At 43.7% G+C, this 23,348-nt stretch overlaps 1 protein-coding gene across 2 annotated transcripts in view; it reads right to left on the minus strand.

The window, feature by feature from the left end:
• NUP93 (nucleoporin 93) overlaps window positions 1–23,348 on the minus strand; it is a 153,889-nt gene that overhangs the window by 29,150 nt on the left and 101,391 nt on the right. For both annotated transcript variants that reach the window (XM_034425464.3, XM_034425465.3), the window contains 6 exons: window positions 18,699–18,827; window positions 11,250–11,324; window positions 9,183–9,272; window positions 7,474–7,613; window positions 5,025–5,157; window positions 1,598–1,755 (listed from right to left, as the gene is read on the minus strand). In XM_034425464.3, the coding sequence (XP_034281355.1) occupies window positions 1,598–1,755; window positions 5,025–5,157; window positions 7,474–7,613; window positions 9,183–9,272; window positions 11,250–11,324; window positions 18,699–18,827 (725 nt within the window). The remainder of the gene's footprint in view (window positions 1–1,597; window positions 1,756–5,024; window positions 5,158–7,473; window positions 7,614–9,182; window positions 9,273–11,249; window positions 11,325–18,698; window positions 18,828–23,348) is intronic.

The following is a 23,348-nucleotide window of genomic DNA, read 5'->3' on the forward strand; positions in this document are numbered from 1 at the left end:
ATATCGCAGAAACCAACCTAATAATATAACTTCGGTAATCCAAATTCAGAGTTGTCACGTGGATCGAAAGAACAGATCCGAAGGAACCTCCCACCATAATGTAGCTTCACACTCAGAAAGAGTGCCTTAATTTTAAAAAGAGATTATGTTCCACTTGAAGGAGAAAAATAAAAGTGGATTTTTCAAATGGCTGCACTGTCTGTGAGTCCCAACTGCTTCAGAACCATTCATTTAAGGCAGTGTTTCCTCAACCATGGACACTTGGAAGATGTCTGGACTTCGACTTCCAGAATTCCCCAGCTAGAGAATTCTGGGAGCTGAAAGTCCACACATATCTTCAAGCGGCGAAGGTTGATGTGCAGGAATTTTTTGACGTGCGCTTTAAAGCTGATAAGCAAGAGAGTGAGGAAGAGATAGAAAGCAAAAGCCAAGAAGAGTTGCTGGAAACAGAAGCGATAAAGGAGCAGAAGGCCTTAGAAGAGAACAAGGAGAAGACGAAATCATTGGGGGCTCGGGATCCCAGATGGTGACGAGACAAAAAAAGAAATGGATTGAAAGAACTAAATAAACAAAATGGCAGGAGACGGACTTCGGTTAATATCAATCTGTATTAATGGATTAAATCAACTGAACAGAAGGAAGAAAATACAAATGAAGCTGCAGCGGGGGAGATACCAGAGATTTAAAGTATCAAACGTCTTCTGCACAACTCGAAAACTTGAAGCTTGTCTTATCTTCAGGTTGATTTTGAAGGTGAGCAGAAATGGCCCCAGCATTTAAAAGTTCCAACCAGAATCAGGACTTTCGGCGAAATTAGTTCTTCTGCTTCCCGTCGCCCCATGACACTCATACTTTCTCCTGGACTCTTCTGGCATTACCCAAGTACCAGGGGTGGGGCTGCTGGGGGGTTCGCAGGGGTTCGGGAGAACCTCTAGCTAAGATTCTGTGCAATTCGGAGAACCCACAAATCCCACTCCTGGCTGGCCCCACCCACCCTGCCCCACCCTTCCCAGGAGCCCCCACACGGCCCATTTTGGATGCAGGTAAGTGCAGGGCACGCGTGGAGGCGCGGGGAGAGCGAACAACGGGCCTACCAGAACTTTGAGAAGGCTGGAAACGGGCCCGTTTCAGGCCTCCAGAGGGCCTCCGGAGCCTGGGGAGGCCATCTTCGCCCTCCTGGAGGCAGGAGGAATGCTTCCAGAGCCCAGGGAGGGCAAAAAGAGCCTGGATAGCTCTGCAGACTAAGCACTGTAATTTAACTCCAGCTGTCTGCAATTAGTAAGTTCGAATCTCACCAGGCTCAAGGTTGATTCAGCCTTCCATCCTTTCTAAGGTAGGTAAATTGAGGACCCAGTTTGTGGGGGCAATAAGCTGACTTTGTATAAAATATACAAAAGTATGAAGGCTATTGCTTAACGCACTGTAAGCTACCCTGAGTCTCCGGAGAAGGGCGGCATATAAATCAAATTAAACCACCACCCCTGCCCGGCCGTGGTGCAGGAGGCTGACTAGGGCACGCCCACCATGGCCACGCCCACCCAGCAACCAGGCAGAGAACCCCTTGCTAAATTTTTTGAAGCCCACCCCTGCCAAGTACCTTGTGTCTTTGCTGTGCATGTACTCCTGGAACCAAGTTTTGAAATCTCCCAGCTGGTGCTGAGCTAGGTTGACCACTTGCATGGCTGCCATTAAGTCCCCGCATCGCATGCAATAGTAAATGATGGCCCAGACAGGATGACCTTCCACTTCCCCGTCCTAAAACAATAGAGGCAGAAAAAAAAATGTCCAGAGATTTGACTTGTTAACGGACAGTTCCTCGACTTACACCTGCAATTGGGCTCAAAATTTCGGTCGCTAAGCGAGGCAGCTTTTAAATGAGCTGTGCTCCATTTTACAACCGGTCTTGCCACAGTCCCTGAGTCCGGCTGTAGATAGGGCGGCATATAAATCTCATTAATAAATAATAAATAATAGTTGTTAAGGCAATCACCGCCATTGTTAAAAGTTAGTAACTCGGTTGTTAAGTGAATCTGGCTTTCCCCCCCATTGACTTTGCTCGTCAGAAGGTCGCAAAAAGGGATCGCGTGAGCATGGAACACTGCAACCGTCATAAATATGAGTCACTTGCCAAGTGCCTGAATTTTGATCATGTGCCCATGGGGGTGTGGCAATGGTTGCCAGTATGAAAACAGTCATAAGTCACTTTTTTTTCAGTGTCGTTGGTCACTAAATGAATTGCCGTAAGTCAAGGACTGCTATACTGTAACAAAGACCTTGAATTTAGATGATAGGAAACACATGTTTAAACTGTAAGTGGTACCTACAATTGTCCGAAGATTCCACTGTATAAAAATAACTCATGCGTACCTTTTAAAAAAAAGCAAACCGCTCTTACTGATATTCAAATCCTGTCTGCCTTTTGGAAAAAGGTGCTTATTCTAATGTGTACTATATTTTTTTTTAGAAATTATATTTGCATATTCATGAATGCAAATTTCACCTATCAGGAGCTTCCATAGATGCAGGGAGCCATTTTAGCAAAAATTTCCCTTTACATGGGAGGTCTTTGTGCTCCAGACAGATGGGGGAATTCTTCAAACTGGTATAGAAGAGGATACGGTCAGAGGGGAATTGGTGAACGCTGTTTCTCTCTTCTCTCATTTGTGGAAAGCTTAGCTACGGAATATGCCTTTCTGTGAATGAAAAGACGCCACCGGAGTCCGTCCATTATGTTTCCTTGATGCAGTTTTTCATCACTGACTCCTCACGCTGAGAAGCATCCGAGAGGTTTGTATCGCAGAAATCTCTATTCAGTGCAGCATCTTCCTTAAATGTGTTTACATCCTGCCAACGAAGAAAATCCCACTACCTTGCCAAGCAATTTACAGAATGCCACTGTTAAACGGATCTCATTTTTAGAAATGTGCTCCTGATGCTCACTCAACATCTGGTTCCTTGCAGTTTCTGTTCATTTATTCTGGGATTTTCTCTGAATGTACCGAGCGGGGAAACAAATCTCGGTATCTTTTCAGGATAACATTCGTTATGTATGGGACCTATCAAATGCTCATTTCCCCCCCACTCCCCTTGTCGGGTTAAATATACCAGGCTGTTTTCTCATCGATGTTCTTTTTAAAATGTGGCACCCAGATGTGGAAATGTTATTCTACAAGCAACTTGTAGTAATCAAGACTTAGGCATTTCTATAATTGTTTATATATATTTAACATTTAACATTATTATTATCTCTTTTATTCATTAAACATGAAACTCAAGTCACCTGAACATTTAAAAATGTGACATGAATATGATTGATTGGTACTAATGGTTGATACGGGTTGCTGCCAGCGTCCTAGGTATCAACCAAGTACCTTCTTAAAATATATGATGTTCCGAGTAGCACAGGTTTTTGCAGTTCTGCTGGTGTTATTGCAGGAAGCTGCAATTTCTTGAAGTGTTTTGTGAAATTCTTGGGCATGGTACCAAGTGCCCCGATGACAATGGGTATCACTGTGACATGTTTCATCCATAGCCGTGTAGTTTCTATGGCCAGGTCGCAATATTTCATGATTTTTTCCAGTTCTTTTTCTTCAACTCTGGCGTCTCCTGGTACCACAATGTCAACAAATTGTACGTTTCGGTTTTCGACAACTGTGATATCTGGCGTCTTGTGTTCCAAGTGACGATCCGTCTGTATTCAAAAGTCCCACATGATCTACACCTTCTCATTTGCTGTAACTTTTTCCACTTTATGTTCCCATGACTTTTTGGATACAGGAAAGTTGTATTTTTTACATAATGACCAGTGGATTATATTATTATTATTGGTTAATCTTTAGTGAGATTCACAGCCTTTGAGGCTGGTTAATAGCTCAGCAGCTCGAGTCCTAACCAAGGACCTAGGAACTGTTAAGGTATCGTCGGAGGATGTAAGCTGTTCCGAGTAAGGTGGTTTTTTGTAGAGTCAAAATGTTCAAATCCGGTAAATTTAGAATTTCTAAATAGCGGGGTAGCCCTTTGGGTATTGCTCCAAGGGCTCCAATTACAATCGGGACAGTACACGATTTCTTTTTCCACAGTCGCTCAACTTCAATTTTCAAATCCTGGTACTTTGTGATTTTTTCTTGCTGCTTATCTTCAATCCGTGCATCACCAGGTATTGCAATGTCAGTGAACCATACTTTTTTCTTTTCAACTATTGTTATGTCAGGTGTGTTGTGGACCAAGTGCCTGTCAGTCTGAATCCTGAAGTCCCACAAGATCTTGAGTTTCTCATTCTCTAAAACTTTCTCAACCTGATGTTCCCAGTGGTTTTTGCTGTACTCAGATCCATATTATTATTATTATTATTATTATTATTATTATTATTATTATTATTATTATTATTATTATTTTCATTATTTTCATTATTTTCATTATTTTCATTATTTTCATTATTTTCATTATTACTATTATAATCTGAACATTTGTTATTTCTCTGTAAAACAAAACGCACCCAGACAATACACTGTTTTCAAAGTATCTATGCATAATTAAAATATAAAATAATAATAATAATAAAAAGTCTTAAGTACTTCTTTGGGACCTTTTGCTCATAAATAAAATTGATTGACTGATACTCATTCCTTTAATTAAACAATCTGGAAAGCGGCCCATTTTGCAATGCTCTAAGCAGCGAACAAGGATTAAAACCCAAACTAAACACAATATATAGATAAGGACCAAAAGCAACACATTGATGCATAAAAACACACATAAGGTCTAAAAACAATCCACCGTTAGTTTTTTCGAATGATCTTAGGCTACGCAAGGGGTTTGCTTTTGGAGAAAGAGCTTAAGACTGCAAGTAATATTTGTCAGCAGGCTTTTTAAAAGAACACAGCGCCTTCGGCAATCTTGGGAAAGCTAATACAAAGTGCACCATTTCCAAATATTATCAACTCTCCACCTGACAAGTGCATTCCTGACTAGGGAAATGAATAAACCAAATTTTGCTAGGACCGTGGGATCCTGGATGTTCCTACCTGCAGCCCCGGAACAGACACTGGGAGTTTGATGTTCAAGAAACTGCGGACTAACTGGTAGGTCCCAGGTACTCCGCCCAGTTGGGCTTGGTGCAAATTTCCAAAGACCGTCATCAAGGTATAGTTCTTGTAGCTGCAAGGAATCAGGCATGGCTGATCAGTCAGGATAGCTGAACATCCTTTTAACGATTTCACACAAAGTATCAGAATCGGAATAGAGCTGGGAGGGGCCTTGGAGGTCTTCTAGTCCAGCCCCCTGCTCAAGCAGGAGACCCTATACCCATGATGGCGAACCTATGGCACACGTGCCACAGGTGGCACATGTAGCCATATCGGTGGGCACGCAAGCTCAGCTCCAGCGCACACGGGCGTGCCTGACAGCTGATTTTTGGGCCTTCTGGGCCCACCAGAAGTAGGGAAACAGGTTGTTTCCTGCCTCCAGAGGGCCCATTTTTCTCTCTCCCCAGGCTTCAGAGCCTTTCTAGGAGTCTGGGGAGGGTGAAAACAACCTTCCCCACCCCCCCGGAGGCCCGTTTGCCAACTTCCGGTGGGACAGGAAGTCCCTTTTTTTTGCTGTGAGAGAGAAAAACAGGCCTACTGGACCATCGCGTGCCAGCAGCGGGTAGAGTGGGGGGGGGAGGTTGCGTGCATGCGCTGGGGCGGACCGCATAGAATTATGGGTGTGGGCACGCACCCTCCGCGCTCCCCCCTCTCCTGGCACGCGATGGCAAAAAGGTTACCCATCACTGCCCTATACCATTTCAGACAAGTGGCTGTCCAGTCTCTTCTTGAAAGCCCCCAGTGATGGAGCACTTACAAATCTTTTGGAGGCAACTTCTGTTCCACTGGTTAATTGTTCTCACTGTTAGGAATTTTCTCCTTAATTCCAGATTGCTTCTCTCCTTGATGAGTTTCCCTCCATTGTTTCTTGTTCTGCCCTCTTATTATTGGAAAATAAATTGACACCCCATCCCCCCTTCTTTGTGTCAGCCTTTCAAATGCTGGAATACTGCTATCATGTCCCCCTAGTCCCATGATGGCAAACCTGTGGCATGCGTGCCAGACGTGGCATGCAGATCCCTCTCTGTGGGCACACATGCCGTCGCCGGCTGCTCTTTTGGTTTCTAGCGCGCACATGGGCGCCAGCCAGTTTATCTTTGCACACACCAGCCACCTGGTCGTCAGGTTTCCAGCACTCCAGCACACGCGAAGAGCAGCTGGCTGGCGCGCACTGCCAGGTGGTCGGCACGTACATTCACGCCAGCCAGCTGGTCTTCAGGTTTCCAGGGCTCTGGCATGCGCACGCGTGTTCCGGTTTGGGCACTCAGTGCCGAAAAGGTTCTCCATCACTGCCTTAGTCCTTCCTTTCTCTAGACTAGCCAAACCCAAATCCTGCAACCGTTCTTCATGTTTTAATCTCCAGGACTTTAATCATCTGAATTGCTCTCCTTTGCACTTGTTCCAAAGTCTTCACATCTTTTTTTGTAATGTGATAGCCAAAACTGGATGCACTATTCTAGGTGCGGCCTTCCTAAGGCTTTATAAAGCGGTACTAACACTTCACGTGATTTTGATTCTATGCCTCTGTCTATACAACCGAGGATCGTATTCCCTTTTTTTGGTTGCTTCCTCACAACTGCTGGCTCATGTTTAAGTGATCGTCCACCAAGACTCCAAGGTCCATCTCGCAGTTACTGTTTTTGAGCCAGGTTTCACCTAATCTGTATGCATTGCAGGGGTGAAATCCAGCAGGTTCTAACAGGTTCTGGAGAACCGGTAGCGGAAATTTTGAGCAGTTGGGAGAACTGGCAAATACCACCTCTGGCTGGCTCCAGAGTGGGGTGGGAATGGGGATTTTGCAGTATCCTTTCGCTGGAGTGGGGTGGGAAAGGGGATTTTGCAGTATCCTTCCCCTGGAGTGGAGTGGGAAAGGAGATTTCGCAGTATCCTTCCCCTGGAGTGGGGTGGGAAAGGAGATTTCGCAGTATCCTTCCCCTGGAGTGGGGTGGGAATGGAGATTTTGCAGTATCCTTTCCCCTGCCACGCCCACCAAGCCAGACCCACCAAGCCATGCCTACCGAACCGGTAGTAAAATAAATTGGATTTCACCACTGATGTATTGGTGTTTGTATGTATGTATAAATATGTATGTATGTAAAAAGTTAAAATCTTGGGTGTTTTCCCATGTCATTATAAGTTTGTTAGTTAAAATGTAATTAGTTAATATGTATGTATGCATGTATTAGTATTACATATAAGTATGTTCAAAGGGAGCTCAGACCTTCTTAAAATAATAATTCTACCAGGGTTATTTCCTTTCCTTTCCACAGTGCAAGTAGACTTCAACTTACAAGTGCAATTGGAACCAGCCCTATGATTCTATGTCATGGCAGACAAATGGCAGCTTCCTGGGAGTTTCCCCCCCTCCCCTCTATTTAAGGACTTTTACCTTTGCTCAAGATATTGTAAGGCCTGCCTTACGAACTCCATCTGCACCTCCATGCTCGTCCGTATTTTCAATGTGTCACTTGCGGGAACCAGCAGAACATCTGTCATTTGCTTCACCATGGCCCACAAGTCAGCAATGTTCTGCAACAGGTGTGAAAGAGACACAAGGACCTTGAGAGACAGCTTGGTCAAAGATGGCATTTAAAAAGTATGAGTTAATGATGGATAGGCTACAATACACACACAGATATAGCCCTGGTTATTTATAGATGGATGGATGGATGGATGGATGGATGGATAAATATAGAGATAGAGATAGAGATAGAGATAGATAGATAGATAGAGATAGATAGATAGATAGATAGATAGATAGAGAGAGAGAGAGAGAGAGAGAGAGAGAGAGAGAGAGAGAGAGAGAGAGAGAGAGGGAGGGAGAGGGAGAGAGGGAGATAGCAATAGCACATAGACTTATATACCGCTTCATAGTGCTTTTTACATCCCTCTCTAAACCAGGGGTGGGTTCTAGTTACCTTTACTACCAGTTGGCAACGGGGCCGCATGCACACGCTCGCTTCGCTCATGCGCTCTTCTGCGCATGCGCAGAAGCATTTTGATGACGTCAGGGTCGATGGGCGGAGCCTCCCGCCAGTTTTATAGAACCGGTGCGAAGCGGGGGCGACCGACCACTGCTCTAAATGGTTTAGAGAGTCAGCATATTGCCCCCAACAAACAAATGGGTCCAATAAATGAGACACCCCCCCCCAATAAAATGGGTCCTCATTTTACCCATCTCGGAAGGATGGAAGGCTGACTCAACCTTGAACCGGTGAGATTCGAACTGCCGAACTGGAGCTAGCAGTCAGCTGAAGTAGCCTGCAGTGCTGCACTCTAACCACTGCGCCACTTCAGCTCTTGATAGATAGATAGATAGATAGATAGATAGATAGATAGATAGATAGAGGATAGATAGATAGATAGATAGATAGATAGATAGATAGATAGATGATAGATAGATAGATAGATAGATAGATAGATAGATGATAGATAGATGATAGATAGATAGATAGATAGATAGATAGATAGATAGATAGATAGATGATAGATAAATAGATAGATAGATAGATAGATAGATAGATAGATAGATAGATAGATAGATGATAGATAGATAGATAGATATAGATAGATGATAGATAGATAGATAGATAGATAGATAGATAGATAGATAGATAGATGATAGATAGATAGATAGATAGATAGATAGATAGATAGATAGATGATAGATAGATAGATGATAGATAGATAGATAGATAGATAGATAGATAGATAGATAGATAGATAGATAGATAGATAGATAGATAGATAGACAGACAGACTGACTGACTGACTGTTCATAACTAGGGCTGTGCATGGGATTCCCTTGAGTTATAGTCACTTAATAAGCTGATTCATTAAAGGAGATACCCCTTTTTTCAGGCTAACTTGCAAAATAGCAAAATAGCTTTAATGAGCAGCAGAAAGGCATGGGGCCTGTGCGACATGCAAAACACCTTTTTCAAAGTATTTTCAGAGCAGGCACAACTCTGAAACGAGTTGTGCCTGCTCTGGGTGGGAGGGAAAACCAAGCGGTTTTACTCTTAAGTGACAAGACTGCTAATCCCAACTGAAAATAGTCAAGAATAATTTCTGAAGACGCTAAATTATAAATAATACCTTATCATCCAATTCTGCCACAGTAGCACAAAGGTCTACCAAGTTAGGCTGAAGATGTCCGTTCACAATCTTCTCGTTATACATATAAATCTGAAAAAGAGCAACACAGACAGATGTCCCCCCGCCGTAGTGCAGCTCAATCCCTCCCTTTGCATCCGACCCTCCTCCCCCACACACCCGTTGCTTAAATGCAAGATGCTCTGACATCCTGCACTGACATCCCCCTTTGAATTGCACGATATAACAGCAACAGAGAAGGAGGAGCTGCTGCCCAGCATCGAACCCAATTCCAAGTGTCATCTGAAGCCCAACATTTTGGCATCCGTGCGAGTGTTTTAACTAAAGGCAGGATAGAAAGCGACAGTGGGGTAAAATACAAAGAATTTACAACGTGTCGTTCAGGGCGTTTCTTGCCAGAAATAACACAAGATAAAGCGTTCCTTAGTTTTCTTGAAATCTGTAAAGTTTGGCGAATCTACTGCAGTTATCCCAACAAGCGTTGGTATTCAAAATGCATTTTATTTAATTTTTTTTTTTTAAAAAACCATAGGTTTTATTTATTTATTTATTGGTTCGATTTATATGCCGCCCTTTTCCAGAGACTCAGGGCGGCTTACAATGCGTTAAGCAATAGCCTTCATACTTTTGTATAGCAGGTATATACTTTTGTATATACCTGCTTAGTAGGGCTTTCAGGGGCCCCCCTAAGCGGTGTTCTTTTTTATACAAAGTCAGCTTATTGCCCCCACAATCCGGGTCCTCATTTTACCTACCTCGGAAGGATGGAAGGCTGAGTCAACCTTGAGCCTGGTGAGATTTGAACTTGCAGTAATTGCAGGCAGCTGGTGTTACTTAACAGTGCTTTAGTCTGCTGCGCCACCAAAGCTCTTTATGTCCTTCGCGTGGGGTTTCCCAATCGTGGCAACTTTAAGATGCGTGGACTTCAACTCCCAGAGTCCCAAAGGTGCTTTTTCAGGAGGCAACTGGACTTTCTGGTTTTTCCTTTTGAAGACGTTTCGCTTCTCATCCAAGAAGCTTCTTCAGCTCTGACTGGATGGTGGGGAACGGAAGGATTGATATTCCTTGCAGACAGAGATGGTCATTTGCATCCTTTTAGAGGGTCGTTGAGGCCACTTGGAGGTTTATCTGTGTCCTCAGGGTCACCTGAGTAGCGCAAATGGGTTTGGAGCCTTGTTGGCAGCAGGATGTCGAGCTGAAGAAGCTTCTTGGATGAGAAGTGAAACATTTTCAAAGAAAAAACAAGAAAGTCCAGTTGCCTCCTGAAATAAGCACCTTTGGGACAACCATAACCTGGATGACTTAGAATCTCCATAGACGTTCAAATCCCAGAATTTTGGCTGGGGAATTCTGGGAGTTGTAGTCCACGCGTCTTAAAGCTGCCAAGGCTGGAAAATGTTGCCTTAAGGTGACTGGAATTCAACTTCAATGGATGAATATGGATCTGAATCCAACAATCCAAATACTCTTTAAGTACACAAGTCTATCATTTTACAATGCCAGTTCCTAGCTGATGATAGTCCCCAATAACCATAATTTCAAATATAATGGAGATCTAGAATGCTGTAGATCATGTGCACAAGCTCAGCCTGTCTAGCTGGAATTAGATTTTTGGACAAGTTATCTTAAGATCTTTAAAACGACTGGACCAGGGGTGAAATCCAGCAGGTTCTGGAGAACTGGTAGTAGGAATTTTGAGTAGTTCGGACAATGGGCAAATACCACCTCTGGCTGGCCCCAGAGTGGGGTGGGAATAGAGATTTTGCAATATCCTTCCCCCAGGAGTGGGGAGAGAATGGAGATTTTGCAGTATCCTTCCCCTGGAGTGGGGCGGGAATGGGGATTTTGCAGTATCCTTCCCCTGGAGTGGGGCGGGAATGGGGATTTTGCAGTACCCTTCCCCCTGGAGTGGGGTGGGATCCTGCAGGCAAAGCTTTTCCCTTTACTTCCATATCCTACAATTGATACGGCACAAATTGTAAAGATCTTTGTTGGAGGAAAAAGCCCAGAGTTTCCTAAAACAGCTCTTGGTTAAAGTGGCATCCTCACCTGTCGGGCGTATGCCATCTCTGTGTTATCCAAGGAACTGCGACCTGGTGGAGGCAACTCACCGCTGTAACTCGGCTGTTGAGAGAAGAGAAAAAGGCTGCTCAACCTTTGGTTTCAATAGAAGAGAACACTTGGAGCTCACGGTTGAACGGTGGGGTCCTAGGTGCTCTCTGAGCTTGGTGATTTCCTTGTAGACATTTCATGACCAAACTAGATTATGTCATCAGTGCAATAGGTAACATCCACTGATGCCGTAACCTATTTTGGACACTGATTACCTCGTTTATTATTTTCCCTAAGCACCTCCCAATTTTTTATTTTTTTACAAAAAGCAGAATTCTGCAACCAGTAAAATTATGTGTTGTTTTTTTTTTACTTTTTTACATAATTTGGTGTTCAGTATTTACACAGTGGCCAGCCAGAAACCCTGTTTTCCTGCCTTCTGAAATGCTGATTCTTTATAACCTCTAAGATTTTACTTCTCTGCTCAAACAAACCCCACATATGTCATCACATTTAGAAACTTGTTCCTTTTTTTAAAAAGAAAATCTAGATAATCAGATACTAAAAAAAAGTATGTGAGTTTTAAAGAAAATAGGAGAGGGAAGGTTTGTTGGCTGTATTTGCTGCCATGAGTTATTTGTAAAAATAATAAAAGAGGGAGGGAGGAAGGAAAATGGGGGAGGGCAGGAGGGAGGGAGGGAGAAAGGGAGAGGGAGAAAGGAAGGAAGGAAAATGGGGAGGGAGGGAAGGAGGGAGGGAGGGAGGGAAGGAAGGAAGGAAGGAAGGAAGGAAGGAAGGAAGGAAGGAAGGAAGGAAAATAGGGGAGGGAGGGAAGGAGGGAGGGTGGGAGGGAGGGAGGAAGGAAGGAAGAAAGGAAAATGGGGGAGGGCAGGAGGGAGGGAGAAAGGGAGAGGGAGAAAGGAAGGAAGGAAAATGGGGAGGGAGGGAGGGAGGGAGGGAGGGAGGGAAGGAAGGAAGGAAGGAAGGAAGGAAGGAAAATGGGGGAGGGCAGGAGGGAGGGAGGGAGGGAGAAAGGGAGAGGGAGAGAGGGAAAGCCGTAGGAAGGAAGGAAAATGGGGAGGGAGGGAGGGAGGGCGGGAGGGAGGGAAGGAAGGAAGGAAGAAAGGAAGGAAGGAAGGAAGGAAGGAAGGAAGGAAGGAAGGAAGGAAGGAAGGAAAATGGGGAGGGAGGGAGGGAGGGAGGGAGGAAGGAAGGAAGGAAGGAAGGAAGGAAGGAAGGAAGGAAGGAAGGAAGGGAAAGGAAGGGAAGGGAAGGGAGGCGAGGCGAGGCGAGGCGAGGCGAGGCGAGGCGAGGCGAAGCGAAGCGAAGCAAAGCAAAGCAAAGCAAAGCAAAGCAAAGCAAAGCAAAGCAAAGCAAAGCAAAGCAAAGCAAAGCAAAGCAAAGCAAAGCAAAGCAAAGCAAAGCAAAAGCAAAGACTTTCCATTCTATTGAAAAAGCGCTGGGAAGCTGCCTCCCAAAAGTAACCCAGGTGTCACCGCTCAGGTGCTCCTGTGTGTTTCGGCAATGTGCCATGATTTGAGCACGACAAACCGGCTGAAACTCGGTACCGGCGTCTCAATGCGAAAAAAACCCTCAACGCATTCCCCAGCCTCCTATCAATCTCTTGGAGGCACAAATGGTTTAAAAAAAAGAAGCTTGTAGCACAGTAAAAATAGCCTTGCCGTTCGGTTTTTGCAAGAGCTGCGGCATTCAATAAATCATTACAGCCGAAAGTCCAATGGATTTAGAAACGAGATTTATTTTTATTTTTTTTCTGTGACAAGCTACGTTGCCCTGATTGGCTTTTCTACTGCAAATTGAGGGAGAATTCAGCAGCGGAAAACGTCGCCAGCCTGAATGCAGCTGCCTTTCCCTCATTAAGCTTCACTTGTTGCAAACTGCAAGCGCTAACGTGTGCATTACTCATACAAGCATTCCACGGCTACAGTCGTGCCCGGGGGAAAGGTGATCCACCCACTGCAAGTTTTAGGACGTGAGTGGTCTGTAGAGATTCTCAGTGATCTAGGCCATGGTTGTCCCAAAGGTGCTTTTTCAGGAGGCAACTGGACTTTCTGGTTTTTTCTTTTGAAGACGTTTCGCTTCTCATCCAAGAAGCTTCTTCAGCTCTGACTGGATGGAGGGGAATGGAAGGATTTGTATTCCTTGCAGACAGCTGGTCATTTGCATCCTTTTAGAGGGTCGTTGAGGCCACTTGAAGGTTTTTCTGTGTCCTCAGGGTCACCTGAGTAGTGCAAATGATTCCTGTAGTCTGCAATTTTTTTCCTCTGGAAATCCATTCCTACTCCCACACCATTCCAAGGGTCTTCATCCCAAATTGTATGGCTAAAAGTCTGTAGAGATTCTCAGTCATCCAGGTCATGGTTGTCCCAAAGGTGCTTTTTTCAGGAGGCAACTGGACTTGTTTTTTTTTTTCTTTTGAAGACGTTTCCCTTCTCATCCAAGAAGCTTCTTCAGCTCTGGCTGGCTGGTGGGGAATGAAAGGATTTATATTCTTTGCAGACAGCTATTCATTTGCATTCTTTTAGAGTCGTTGAGGCCACTTGGAGGTTTGTCTGTGTCCTCAGGGTCACCTGAGTTGTGGCCTTCCAGCAGATCTGGCAGCAGATTCGGACAGTGAGGAGGTTGGGGAGGAACATGGGCCAGTCCTGGAGTCTGGGGAAGGCTCTGATGAGGGCTCTGCGTCGGAGGCAGAGAGGGGGCCAGGGCCAGTTATCAGCTGCCTTTGGAGTCACACATCAGTGAGGCAGACGAACAGCTGGAGCCTGTTCCCAGTGTGCGCATGCACAGAATTGCCAGACGAAGGGACCAGCTAAAGAACAAGGGTCGACTTGGGAGTAAGGCCACAGGAGGACGATGAAGGGCCCCTCCCAGAGGGAATAAAAAAGGAGCAAAAGGGGAGTGGAGTTTGCAGGAGACAATTAGTTCATTCCTGCATTCTTGCCAAGTATTGGCGGTGTCTGAAACATATCAGCCTGGCCACTCTCCAAGCCTGATAAAGGTCGGTAATCGTGAACTATCTTGCAAGACTGTGGGAGAGGAAAGACTTTGCTGGAGAGGAATTCACTGTAAATTAAATCAAAGGGGTTTATCGGGACGAGGACTCGGCTTCGTGCTGCTGGGGAAGCCTAGGTCAGAACAGTAGTGCAAATGAGTGTGGATTGCAGCCTTCTTGGGACTGCTGAACGGACTGAATTGTGGAGCGGTGCTTTCTGCAGGACGTTTTCTGCCCTGGGTCCCTTCAGCGTTGAGCACAGTCGCCGGCTGTTGGGGAAGAGCCTGCGTTGTCTGCATCTCAAACTGAAGCGCAGACGATTTCTGCAGTCTGCAAGTTTTTCTGAAACTCCGTTCATACTCCCGCACCATTCGAAGGGGATTCATCCCAAAGCGCATCGCTAAATGTCTGTGGAGATTCTCAGTCATCCAGGTCATGGTTGTCCAAAAGGTGCTTTTTTCAAGAGGCAAAAAAAAAAGTCTAGTTGCTTCCTGAAAAAAAGCACCTTTAGGTAAGACACGAGTGGAAATAACACCGCCTGTTGTGGCCCGTCAGCGGCCTGTGCCACTGTAGCCAATTCCGACAACAAGGAGGCTGGTGTGGTGCTGCGCCAGCAGCCTGTGCAGCTAGCACTCAAGTCGGACAGTGAGGAGGCTGGAGAAGATGTGGTGCCAGAGGCGGGGATTCAGCCAGGGCCTTCAGAACCTCCAGAAGCTCCTTTAAGTGAAGAGGAAGAAGAGGAGGAGCCTCTTCTCGATGCATGGGCACGCAGAGCTGCCAAAAGGCAGGAGTGGCTCCTCAGGAGGAGGTCTCCTCGAGAGTAAGGCTTGGGGCTAATTGGCCACTCCCTTAGCCTATTTAAGAAGGAACCTATCTTGCAGCAAGCTGTAGGGAACAACTTTAGTTCAATCTCCTTCGCGTCTGGATTCTCTGCAAAATTGGTTCTGGGCTTTCTGCCAACTCTAGTAAGACTGTGATTACCTTATCTTAGAATTCTTGTAGGCTCTTAAGACAGTTTATAACAGCCTTTGGTTGATAAAGACTGAGTTATTTGAGTAAAATAAGCTTGGTATAGAGTTTCTGTGTGTTGCATTCTTTGGGGTCCGTAGCTGGGGCAGAACACTGCCAAGCAGCCTCTTTCGTTCGATCTCTTTCCTTGAGCGCGCTCCAAAGGGGCAGGAAGACCAGAGACATTGTCTTCTGGGAAGATCAGAGGAACACCGATGTTCCCCAGCTGCTATTGAAACAGGATAAATTGCAGCTGTGCTTTGCAGGAAGTCCTTGATTCACAACAGTTCATTTAGTGACCATTGGAAGTTACAACAGCACTGGGGAAAAAAATGGACTTGTTACCGTTTTTCATACTTACAACCATCGCAGCTTCCCCACAGTCCCGTGATCAAAATTCAAATGCGTGGCAACTGACTTGTATTAATGACGGTTCCAGTGTCGCCATTTTGTGACCTTCTGACCAGCGAAGTCGATGGGGAAGCCACATTCACTTAACAACCGTGTTACTAACCGAACGGCGGCAAGGATTCAGTCAACAACGGCGGCAAGAAAGGTCGTAAAAACGGGGCAAAAAGTTTACTTAACAGCTGTCTCGCTTAGCGACCATAAACGTCGGGCTCCCATTGTGCTCGTAAGCCGAGGACTGTCGATATTACCAAAAAAAAAAAAAAAAGGTAAGAAGAGGACAAACGAGGAAGACGATTGGAGGAAAGTGAAAAACCAGCAGATCCAAGAAAGGGATTCTTGATCTGTGCATTATTAGATTGTACAGTTTAAGTTAAAATAAGTCACGGGTATTTTTTCCCTTTTAACCAGCTAGTACGCCCTTCCGTTTAGGAAGCTGTGCAAACTTCAAAAGGAGGCAGGATCTGTAGGTTGCTTTCTTTGAACTACAAAGACCATCTTGGTAATTGACTTTATTTAAGTGTAATGTGTGGGGTATTTTTTTTTTAAAAAAAAAAACCATCCAAAGCTTGGAAATTGGCTCCCTTGCTGACCTACCTCCTGCAGGGTTTGGATCCGTGCTTTTCAGCTGATTTTTTTCCGAATCCGAGGTATCAATTAAAGCCTTATTATATCTGAAGGATAAGAACCTTTCTCTCTCTCTCTCTCTTTTTTTTCTGCAAAAGGGTTAGAAGTGCAAAATTTGCAATGGAAAAATTAAAACAACCGGCTTTTAACGCAGCAGATTCACTTCAAACCTCCTGGGACTTTTGACTCTGAAGCCGAGAACAAAACATCCTTATCAAGGGTTTCTAAATGCTCTCACAGCGACACACCAAATATCATAGCGGGCACGGCATGAAGAGAATGAAAGAGGAGAGAATGACGGATCGCCGTTTCAATCTCTTTAACCATTTGGGGAGTCGAAACAGAGCGGGCTTCCTCGATGCTATTCACCCCCCCCCCCCAATCCCTTTTTCTCTGAGATTCTGAAAACGGCCTTCCAACGTGGCAGGGACCTTTGAATATTTGGTCTTCGAGGACAAGCAACAAGTTTGACCGGCTCGGAAGGAAGCTCAGAATCGTAGGATTTTGAAAGGAAGGTTAAACCTCCGTTCACAAAACCCCAGAAGCAGATGAAAGCTTGCCAAAATAGCTTGCCAAATCCATTAAGCTCAGCCACTGCAGAGCAGTAAGGAGAGAGCCTACCTACTTTTCCAGGACCATTACTTGCGGCTGTACACAGTGAGTCGTCAGCACAACAATTTCCAAGCGAGGAACACTTCCAGGAACCATAAAGAAAATGTTTCCATGATTTAAAAAAAAAAAAAAAAGACTCGAAGGGAGAGGACAAAAATCCGGCAACTCGCTGAGACATTCGATTGTTACTATTTTGAAGACTCTTAGCCAATTCCCACAAGCAAGCAAGCAGAAAAAGGAACTCAAACGTTTCTAATGAAGAGCATTTTAAATAGACAATAGAGATGGGGAAAGATATATATATATATATATATATTGAAAAACTATGGCTTAATCTCTCCAATTGTGTATTTTAATTTGGATTTTAATGGGGGATTTTAACTGTCGAGCCAAATTGTTTAATTCATTTTAAATTGTTTTTATATTTTGTATTTGATGTTTTTTACTTCTGGCTGTTCACCGCCCTGAGTCCTTCGGGAGAAGGGCGGTATATAAATTTAAATATTAAATTAAATTAAATTATAACTAGGGATATGTACGCTGTGAGTCTGGGCAAGCCAAAGGAGGAGTATTTATTTTTTTAACAACAACAACAACAACAACAACAACAATAATAATAATAATAAAAACAGTGATACCCATTGTCATTGGGGCACTTGGTACCATGTCCAAGAATTTTATAAGATACATGAACAAATTTCAGCTTCCTGCAATAACACCAGCAGAACTGCAAAAAACTGAGCTTCTTGGAACATCGTACATCTTAAGAAGGTACTTGGTTGATACCTAGGATGCTGGCAGCAACCCATATCAACCGTTAGCACCAGTCAATGGTATTTGTGATGCATTTTTGAATGTTCAGTTGACTGAGTTTCATATTTAATGAATAAAGTAAATTATCATCATCATCATCATCATCATCATCATCATTATTATTATTATTATTATTATTATTATTATTATTATTATTATTACTACATCTTACATCCTCCGACGATACCTTAACAGTTCCTAGGTCCTTGGTTAGGACTCGAGCTGCTGAGCTATTAATCAGCCTCAAAGGCTGTGAATCTCACTAAAGATTAAATAATAATAATAATAATAATAATAATAATAATAATAATAATAATAATAATAATAATAATAATATTAATAATGAAATATCACAACCTGGCCATCGAAACTACACGGCTATGGATGAAACATGTAACAGTGATACCCATTGTCATCGGGGCGCTTGGTACCATGTCCAAGAATTTTATAAGATACATCAACAAATTTCAGCTTCCTGCAATAACACCAGCGGAACTGCAAAAAACTGCGCTACTTGGAACATCGTACATCTTAAGAAGGTACTTGGTTAATACCTAGGACGCTGGCAGCAACCTGTATCAACCATTAACACCAGTCAATAGTATTTGTGATGCATTTTTGAACGTTCAGTTGACTTGAGTTTCATATTTAATGAATAAAGTTAATAATAATAATAAAAAGTGTCTAGGGGCAATGGATATAAAGATTTTTTTGTAGGAGCAGAGAAGTAATACAGAATAAGGGATTCAAAAGGTGGAAAGTAGTTACTGGCTTCTCTCAAGCCAAGTCCTAGGCCACACAAAAATAAAGAAAACTGCAGAATAAACCACGAAAAAAATAGACTCCATGCTAGCAGTAGCAGAATTCAGCTTTTCTCGATGTAAAGTTCTGAGTTGCTCAGAGAATAAGTGGTTTCATTATTTTATTGCAGGAAGGATAAACAAAGCTTGCCCATTTTAAAATACCTCATTTTCCTGGGTGAAATCCAGAGTGTCTTCTCCAGAAGCCAGCAACGTATGAAGGATTCGTTGCTTCACCTGTTCCCACTCCACCAGCATTGATTCTCGGTGATATTCTTCAGCCATGGCAAAGGTCTGGGAAGAAACGGATAAGAGGAAAGAACAAAAGCATCATCCCAACTTCAATGAAAGCCTAATAATTACAAAGAAGCTATAAAATGCTTCAGTTTATCTAACCATACATAAAATCGTCCCCATGTCTTGAAATATACCGATTCCTACTTTATCTTTTATTCTTAATGTTAACCTATTCATTTCTGCACATTCTAAAATCTTCCTTTATTACCTCTCCTTCTGATGGGATTTTTTTCTGCCTTCCACTTTTGTGCAAATGCAATTCTCGCCGCTGTTAATATAGGAATAATCAAATATGTATCTTCTTTGCTATATTTTTCCGGTAATATACCCAATAAAAATGCCTCTGGTTTTAACTCTATACGCTGGTGCAACATTTCCTCTAACCATGCCTGTATTCTAACCCAATAATTTTTTGCTTCCGCACATGTCCACCACATATGATAATATGATCCCGGCAATTGAAAACATTTCCAACATTTAGCTGATTTATCTTATTTTTGCTAATCTTTCTGGTGACATATGCCATCTATAAAACATTAAGAGGTGGGATTCACTTACCTTCCCTACCGGTTCGCAAATGTGAGCGCAGGCACATGCACGCATGTGCTTCGCTCACACGCACCTACTCTGTGCATGCGCAGTGCTCACACATTACATCCGGGCGGGTGGGCGAAGAATCCCGCAATCGTTACTACCGTTTCGCCTGAACCGGATAGAACCGGCTGAATCCCACCTCTGCCCTGCAGTCAAACTACAGCTCATGTCCTCTTAAACTGTACCTTCTATATGGATTCACGGATCCATCTCATAACCCTTCACCTGATAAAATACCTGGGAAAAACTACCAATCTTTTTAATGTACAATTGCTGTTATCAGATCAGTCCAATGTAGTCTCTTCCAATGTAGCCAAACATGTCTGTTATACTTGTCTGAAAAATTAGGCAGGTTTTGACCGACCACTGCCAACCCACCAACTAATTATTAAATATTATCTTGTCTTTTTTTTTTTTTTTAAATGCTTCTTAGTTGCAATGCTGGGTCTGTGGCTGTAATAAAATTGCTACTACTCTGATTTTATTTAAAAGGCAACTGGGACTTTCTGGTTTTTCTTTAGGACATTTCGCTTCTTATCCAAGAAGCTTCTTCAGTTCTAACTAATTGGTGAGGGATGAAATGAAATTCCCCACCTGTTCGTTGGAACTGAAGAAGTCTCTTGGATGAGAAATATATTTTTTAAAAAAGATCAGAAAGCCCGGTTGCCTTTAGAATAAAAGCGGCTTTGAGACCAGGTACTGGAGACTAAGTTTCCAGTTTCCCAAATGTGCTTATAATAATAATTATAATTTAATGAAGTTGGAAGGGACCTTGGAGGTCTTCTAGTCCAACCCCCTGCTTAGGCAGGAAACCCTACCACCACTTCAAACAAATGGTTATCCAACATCTTCTTAAAAACATCCAGTATTGGAGCATTCACAACCTCTGGAGGCAAGTTATTCCACTTATTAATTGTTCTAACTGTCAGGAAATTTCTCCTTAGTTCTAAGTTGCTTCTCTCCTTTATTAGTTTCCATCCATCGCTTCTTGTCCTGCCCTCAGGTGCTTTAGAGAATAGCTTGACTCCCTCTTCTTTGGGGCAGCCCCTGAGATATTGGAACACTGCTATCATGTCTCCCCTAGTCCTTCTTTCCATTAAACTAGACATACCCAGTTCCTGCAACCGTTCTTCATATGTTTTAGCCTCCAATCCCCGAATCATCTTTGTTGCTCTTCTCTGCACTCTTTCTAGACTCTCCACATATATTTTACATCGTGGCCACCAAAATTGGATGCAGTATTCCAAGCGTTGCTTTACCAAGGCCTTATAAAGTGGTATTAACACTTATCTTCTCCCTAATTCCAAACCTCACTGCCCATCAATTCCAACACAGCATAAAATATGTTCCCTGCTCCCTACATGCTTACAAAATTATTACCTTGGATTTCACCCCCCGTCTCATTCTCAATTTTTCTATAAATAAGAACTGCAGAAGATTCTTAATGCATTTTCCCCAAGCTTTCATGGATTAAAACTATTTTCAGTAACCAAGGTTCTTGGACTCTGATGCTTTCAAACCGCAGAAAGTAGAATTACGGTAAATGTGATATATATATAATTTTTTTTTACTCATAATTTATTCATTTTCTTTAAAATCATGTTTGGTTCAACGTATCTTTGGAAATCCAAAGTGGGAGGACAGTTTTGGGGGAGTTAATGGGGGTGGAAAGACAAAAGAGAGGAGATTCAAGAGATTCTGCAGGGTGAAAAAAAAATATACCACCCTCAAGTATGGAGAATTGAGCCCCATTTTAAACTTCTGCCAGATGTCTATACTCATTTCTTTCACATCAGTCATCTCTCTGAGAGACAGCAGCTCCTGGGGGGCTCGGTGGTCTCTCTCATCACTGGCTGCCTAATCTTTTATGCTGAAGAAGGCAGGATGAATGCTTGCTCATTTCATACAAAGAAAGCAAGCTAAATGAAACCAATATTGCAGAATAACAGAGATGGGACATTGGAGGTCTTCTAGTCCAACCCCCTGCTCAAGCAGGAGATCCTATACTATTTGAGACAATTGATTGTCCAGTCCCTTCTTAAATGCCTCCAGTGTTGGAAGCACCTACAACTTCTGGAGGCAAGTTGTTTCACAGATTGATGGTTGTAACTGTCGGGAAATTTCTCCTTAGTTCTAAGTTGCTTCTCTCCTTGATTAGTTTCCACCCATTGCTTCTTGTCCTGCCCTCAGGTGCTTTGGAGAATTGGTTGATTCCCTCTTCTTTGTGGCAGCCCCTGAGATATTGGAAGACTGCTATCATGTCACCCCTTGTCTTTCTTTTCACTAGACTAGACATACCCAATTCCAGCAATCGTTCTTCATATGTTTTAGCCTCCAGTCCCCTAATCACCTTCTAGTCCAACTCTCTGCTCAGGCAGGAAAGGGTCTAGAACTTTTTGGCTCGGTCTCTTCGCCTTGTTTTGCGGGTAGAAATCAGTCCCTCCCTTCTCCCTTCCATTTCACTAAGGCTGTTCCTTCTTTCCTTCCCCTTCTAGCTGATTTGTTGGGCCCTCTGTCCCAGGTGTCGAAAAACCTAGGATGAAAACAGGGGTGAAATGCTCCTGGTTCAGACCGGATCGCCTGATCTGGTAGCGATGGTGGCGGGTGGTTCGGAGAACCGGTAGCAAAAATCCCTGCCCCATCCCCTCCCCCATGCCCAGCTGAGCCACACAATCATCAGAGGCTGTTTTTTTTTTAACTTTTAAAAGCATTTTTTCTACAACCACTTCGGCTGAAAAAATGCTTTTAAAGGTAAAAAAAAAAGCCTCTGATGATCGTGTGGCTCAGCTGGGATCATCAGAGGCTTTTAAAAGCATTTTTACTACAACCTCTTCAGCCGAAGAGGTTGTAGAAAAAGAAATGCCTTTAAAAGCCTCTGGCAATTCCAGCTGAGTTGCCTGATCATCAGAGGCTTTTTAAAGCATTTTTTTTTCTGCAACCTCTTAAGTTTGTAGAAAAAATGCTTTTAAAAGTAAAAAAAAAAAAAAAAAGTTGGCCATGCCCACCCAGTCACATTAACCCCCCCCCCCACACACACACACACCAATTTTAGATTTCACCCCTGGACGAAACCTCCTTCTGTTTATGGGTTGCGGCGAAGTGCCTGGGAGTAGCTGTGGCCATTGTGCCAGGGCGAAAGACTGGCGGAGGGCCAGCCGAGGAGAAAAGTTTGTGGCTAATAACCCAGAGGCAAAAACCTCAAGGCAAAACAGGCAAGGCGAAGAGACCGAGCCGAAAAGTCCCATTCCGGGCAGGGAATCCTATCCCATTTCAGACAAATGGCTGTCCAATCTCTTCTTAAAAACCTCCAGTGGTGGAAGATTCACAACATCTGGAGGCAAGTTGTTCCACTGATTAATTGTTCTCACAGTCAGGAAATTTCTCCTTAGTTCTAGGTTGCTTCTCTCCTTGATTAGTTTCCATCCGTAGCTTCTTCTCCTGCCCTCAGGTGCTTTGGAGAATAAGTTGACCCCCTCTTCTTTGGGGCAGCCCAAGTAGTTTGCCAATGAATCCGTTTTCTCTTTCCTGCTCATCATAAAACCGCTGCCTGGGATCAAGCCAGGATTCATCATCCTCGCCCCCTATCTGTTGTTGTTCCGGTATGCTTTCCTCCTGGCATATCCCAGGCTGTTCCTCTTGGCCTTCGGATGGAACCTGAGGCATTGCCAGAGAGGAGGGTCCTGGAGAGGGAGGCCTTATCAGTTCCTCCTCATCATCTTCTGAGTCCTCTTCCTCTGTTAGGACAGGCTCGGGAGTCGGGGTCACAACAGGAGGTACTAATACCACTCTATAAAGCCTTAGTAAGACCACACCTAGAGTACTACATCCAGTTTTGGTCACCACACTATAAAAAGATGTTGAGACTCTAGAAAGAGTGCAGAGAAGAGCAACCATACGATGAATGGTTGCAGGAACTGAGCATGG

This window comes from Pantherophis guttatus, chromosome 11 (genome assembly GCF_059756535.1).
Source record: "Pantherophis guttatus breed Tessera chromosome 11, ASM5975653v1, whole genome shotgun sequence".
In the NCBI taxonomy this organism is placed as follows: Eukaryota; Metazoa; Chordata; class Lepidosauria; order Squamata; family Colubridae; genus Pantherophis; species Pantherophis guttatus.